Here is a 6000-nt window from a genome sequence, read left to right on the forward strand (position 1 = left end):
AAGAGTATGTGTTTGGATAAGTTCGGGACGATATAAAAATCAGATCACTGCAAGTAAAGTAAATCTAGAGGTAAAGTGACAAAGAAATACCGTGGAAGTTGATTATTCAGGTCAGTGAGAACAAAGGGATATACTGGAGTGTTTTTTTTTAGAAGGTTAAGTAGATGTAATGAAGACAAGGGGGAGAGGGTTGGGGGATGGGAGAGTAAGTTGTTGTCACACTTGTTTGCGTACGCCAGGCACTCTTCGGAGAATTACTGAACATAAAATTTGGAGAATAGTGAAGACAGGGAGGTGATTATAATGTGTTAATTAATACTTGAGGAAGAATATGTAGCGAATATCGACGTAATAAACAAAACATAATGCGATAAAGGTGCACAGGATAATTAACACTAAAGCGATGGGATGGGGTAAAGCCACAAGTTGGATGTGGAGTGAAGAAAAAAGACTTGAATAAGTGAATGGATAAAACTAATAGTTCTGCTTCATAAAGTTGGAAGTATTACATGAACACCGTCTCAAAAATATTAACTACTCCATGAGGCTAGACCTGGATAGGACAGTTTGTTGAAAGAACTGTCCTTGATGCTGTAAATTCAGTGCTGCTATACCTCGTTGCGCTGCGGGAAAGCTCCACTAATATGTGTGAATAGAAACAGCGAAGTGTAGCTGTACAGTAGTGACGTCACAACAACACGTGATTCCTACAGCCAAAAACCGCACTGCTTATTGCTGTCAGAATCTCACGGGAACTTATAATATTGTCTTAAAGATGGCGCAGGTGTGGCTCATGTGACCGTAATTGTACAATGTCTGCACCGATGAAACAGTTAGTAACTGTTGACTCAATAATGTACAGTGAGTGACAGTACCTGAAGAAACCGAAACAAGTTGACAGTGCCTGGAGTATCAGTAACAAGCGGCAGTACCTGCAGTAACAGTAACACGTGACAGTACCTGAAGTAACAGTAACACGTGACAGTACCTGAAGTAACAGTAACAAGTGATGTCTTACAGTGGACAGTGAGAGTGACGTTGGAGGTGAGTGGTTGCTCCAGCAGCTGGCTGTTGACCCGACACTCGTACACTGCCCCGGCCTCCTCCCGCGTCGCCGTCACCAGTTGAGTTACCCTCACACCCGTCTCCTCCATACCCGTGCTGCTCGTGGCTGCCGGCGGGGTGGTGAGAGGGGCAGCTATCATAGATGTGGGATTGATGGGCCGCCCATGTCTGTACCAGGTGACCCATGGGCGAGGGTTGCCGCCCACAACCTGGCAGATGAGGATGCGACGCTCCCCCTCCCTCAGGACCTCACCTGTCATGTAGCCGGTGATGACGGGGTAACCTGGCACGTCTGTCGGAGAATCACAACGCCAGGTGAAGGTCATCCTCGCTTCACAACACCCCTCACACTTATACAAGAAGTCATCAACAGTGGCCCTCAGTCCCTCTTCTGTTTAAATATCTAGTAAATTATCCACTTATTCTTTAACTTACACATCTTCTTGCATCTTCTTTTATTTATGTATTATATTTATCTAAATCCAATTAGTTTTACGTACAGTTGCTTCCACTTCCGTCTTTAACAGTGGACCTGGTCTCCCCGAGCAATGTGGCAACACTGTAAAAGATTCCCAGCCGAGCGAAAGGTATCAATGATGGCGAATCAATAAACCTCAGGTGATTCAGTTGAGCTCGTCTTGAGAGTGTGACCCAGTCAGTGTAAAGAAGTTCTAAATTATTGCTTGTCGCCGTGACAGGGATGTATACACCGACTGACACTGAGTTTCGTTATAATTGAAAGTTATATTCCTGTCGTCTACAGCTATTTGAAACCAACAGTGTTTGTAGTGTTTGTTTAGGAATAATATTGTGAGGTGGATTACAGTTCATAACAAACATGACAGAGGTGTACGGTAACATGTATAATTTTCTTTCATTTATATTAACCGAATCGATTATATTTCCAACAGGTTCTTCAAAAAATTAAACCTAAATGTTAAACCAACAACAACTTTGTCACTTAAAGTACCGCCGCACCACAATTACCAAAGGTGTCTCGTAACCTTTGGGTAATACAGCCAGAGTGTGTGTAAAACTTAAAACTTTTCACACAAACATTGTCCTCGAGATTAAAAATTACCATATTTTTTTTGAACTGGTGTGTGCTTTCCAGTACCAGTCAGACGCCATCATGTACTAATGGCTACCGCTTGTCTATGTATATACAACAAGTTACGAGTTTACCGGAAAAAAAAGACTGAATGTGGCAACTTAAAATAATTCATATTTATACAACAGCATCACAGCTCCCGCACTATAAATACGAAGGTTGAAACGAACATTAACCGCACCAAGTTGGTTGTATGGTTTATACACTAAATTATTGATTTAAACTACAGTGAATTGCTTAAATAACGAATATGAAAAATAATATAACAAACTGAAGAATCTTCGACTAAAAAGTTGGTTATGTCAGTTTCCAGGAAGAGACTGACGAATAATACCGCAGAATGACCCGGGGCTGAATAAACACGGTTCAAGAGCTTCAACCAGAGCTCTTCATCTAGTTCAGTGCCCCGTTAAAAGGGATTATTCTCGTGCTTGTGAAACTAAGGCAGCCAGTTCAAGTGTAATGTATAATACATAGGTCTCATTGTTTTAAACTAAAGTATTTAACACAATACTGAGAACAGTGATAATAGTAATAATGATATCAATAATAACAGTAATAATAATAGTAAATGCTGCCCATCGTACACGTCTTGTCTCGGCCATCAGAACAGTACAGTACCTGGTGTCAGCGACCTTCCTGTCATATCTTTAATTTGGTCTTGTTGACTATGTTTAATAGTTATACATATTTAGGATGAAAATTTCTACCTTTTGCAATATCAGAAGCATAAATAAGTAACTAATGTTACACTGAATATTTATTAAAATGTTTTTAATTCATCGCTAATGACATGAGAGTAGAGGCGTGTGTTTAGTTCAAAGAAGTTTCTCTTCCCTTCCCAACTCCTGTTATTAGTTCTTCTTGTAGGCAGCAACTTCATCCGGCACTTTGCATCAGCAGTGTTGTAAAACTAAACAAGTCCCTCGTGCTAACGCGGTTATTGCTACCCGAAGTAACAAATGGCTGGCTGGAGACAGACTGTAAGCTGCGGCCACAACACAAAAAGATTGTTGGCATCCTCCTCCTACTACAAAAAGTTTGCCGCCACACCAGCATGCGGCTACACCAGCCTGCGGCTCGTGAACACCGCTGTGCTCCCTAGTAGCCTAAGAATGTATTATATAATGCTTATAATCGTGCTCTCGATACCAGTTCTTATTAAACTCTTGTTTCGCGTCATGCTAAGAGCAAACCAGATCCCTGAGCAGGCCCACCTTCCCGGTGCCTGGGCCTCTCTTGGTGGGGATATACAGTAATTGTCTTGGTATACGAACAATGTAGCCGAACATATAAAGAGAGAGAATAAAAATTAAATTAGTAATTAAAACTTAAATTTTGTTGGTAAATCCATCATGGTAGTATATGTAATAATGTATGCACATACCGGTATGTGACTTCAGAGAGGGGTTTCTGTTCCCCGGGCGTTTTGGTTCTACAGGAGTGCCGACTACTGTAGCACTGTTTGGTAACCTGCCGGCGCGGCGGTGTCGACCAGTGTTGCTACTCTAAGGTTCTTAAACAAAACTCGATTTTTTTTCTTTAGTTTTGCAGTTTGTTCTGTCTAATGTTACCAGGTGTATATGTTACACCATGGTGTAATGTTATTAACTCGATTTAAATCACCATAGGTGATTAGTTTAACAGAAACTTACTTTCCCAACCTTTTATGAAACACAGTAAAGCTGACATCTACTGCTTATAATATTTCTTCAGCTTTAATACTGCGTCTAGGCGTATTGAAGACACTGCCAAGGAAATAAAATCAAACCTGATAAAAAAATTGGATCATGTGACATTTTGTGACTTGTGATTGCTGAATCAGCTGATATTGTGGAGGTGTAGAGCAACTTCTCGGTTGTGTTGGGGTCATTTATGATGTTGGGGGTGTCAGTTGAGTATTTATTTCATTGCTGAAGTTCTTCAAAGAAAACGTATTATATTTGAATGAATTAATTATCAGTCGCTACATATGAAACCCCAGCTGTGATCGACAGCATAAAGGTTTAATATATATATATATATATATTGATAAAATCACACGGGAAAAGGGAAACAACGGAGCACCTTAGCTTTCGTCTTTATTCAAGACATCTTCAGCTAAGGTGCTCCGTTGTTTCCCTTTTCCCGTGTGATTTTATCAAGATTTATCTTATCCACGTTTTCATTGTGGATCTACATGATATATATATATATATATATATATATATATATATATATATATATATATATATATATATATATATATATATATATATTAATTTTTTTCTTTTTTACGGGGCTTAGCCCACCCGGGCACAGATCACTGACCCACATCGGGGCCTGGGGGGCGAAAATGTAATGATAATAATAATAATAATAATAATAATAATAACAATAATAATAATAATAATAATAATAATAATGATAATAATAAAGAAATACAAAACAATTTAAAAAGATCAAAAGTGAGAAACAATATATGTATGCCGTTGTCAATAGTAAGAGAAACAATTGAGACACTGCAATTGTGTGTAAATGAGGCAGAAAGTCAGATCAGCAACCTGGGATTTGGTCACAATTTTCGCAATGCCATGTGGCAGCAGGGTCTACCATTAGACAATACATTATGCTTACTGTTCTTTTGTGATATTCCTCATCGTCTCTTTGTTCACATCTTTGCAGCCGAGTTCGAGTTGAAGAAGTCAACAACGCTCTTTTAGTTATTACTCAACTCATTAATTTTCTCATTTCAAAACCACTGAATAAGAAAAGACTGAAATTATTTCTTAGAGGTCAGGCTCCTTACAGTGAGTTGGCAGTGTCTGTCGACATCCGCTGCTTGAGCAAAGGAAAAACTCTTAACCAAATGTTGATGCTGTTTGACGAAATAAAAGTTTATCGTTCATTGAAATTTTCTGGAGAGTTTACCTCAGATCTCATCTTACTTTACTGTAGAATTATTAACTTTACTAAACAAGTTGAATTTGAAAATACAAAGAACTGACATAACAGATTTGTATGACACAATGTCTGCTTATGAGAGTAAATCATTGTATTCAGTGGACAACTTGCAGACGGCTTCTTCACCATTTCCCTGAGTTTGAGGAAACACTCCAAGAATATAACCGACCCACCTGGCCAGATTATGTAAAAGTCTGTATAGAAACTTTCAGTAAGAAATTCCTATAAAGGCTCCAAAACTTAAAAATTCATATTGACAAATTTCAGCTTTGTCCCGCCTCTTATGTGTTTTGATGTGGGGACCTTCAAAAAAATATACTGTAGGTAAAACTTTCCAGTTGCTGGAATGGAATTGTGTGAAATCTCATCATCCACATCACTGAAACTTCTTTACGTAAACCCAAGTTGTGATTTTTTTTATAACTTCAGATACAATTAAATTTTCAGTCATTCGTGCTGAAGGTCTGAAAGCGTTGTGTTTATTTGGCACCATCAACAATATATTTATGTGCGAGACTGCATTTTCTCTCGTGAATAACTTTAAAAAAAAACACACGTCGGACGTTCTGTCAGTTGCTTTAACAAATAATGATAAAATCATCCGAGTAAACTGGCGAATACAATACAGAGCCACGATTCTCACTGAATGATATTGGTTAGTTTGAAATTCAAGTTCTCAGTTACTTAACACACTGGAAATACCTGACATTGGGTGAATTAAATTATTCCTAATGTTTTCAAATATACTGTTAAGTGATTCTCGTTTGATCGACTTTTAAGAGAAGCTCGTTGCTCTAGTGTAGCAGTGGTAGCCCAGTGGTGGAGTAAGATAGAGACTAGTGGTATAGTAAGACCCAGGCACATGGAAGTTATGAGTAAGG

The 6000-nt window shown here is 38.7% G+C and overlaps 1 protein-coding gene across 1 annotated transcript in view; it reads right to left on the reverse strand.

The window, feature by feature from the left end:
• Nucleotides 1-1391, reverse strand: part of LOC121860244 (nephrin-like) — a 45121-nt gene extending 43730 nt beyond the window's left edge. The window contains exon 1 of the mRNA XM_042357332.1: nucleotides 989-1391. Coding sequence (XP_042213266.1) covers nucleotides 989-1391 — 403 coding nt within the window. The remainder of the gene's footprint in view (nucleotides 1-988) is intronic.
• Nucleotides 1392-6000: the final 4609 nt, after the last annotated feature.

Source organism: Homarus americanus, unplaced genomic scaffold (assembly GCF_018991925.1).
Source record: "Homarus americanus isolate GMGI-L3 unplaced genomic scaffold, GMGI_Hamer_2.0 scaffold21914, whole genome shotgun sequence".
Classification (NCBI taxonomy): Eukaryota; Metazoa; Arthropoda; class Malacostraca; order Decapoda; family Nephropidae; genus Homarus; species Homarus americanus.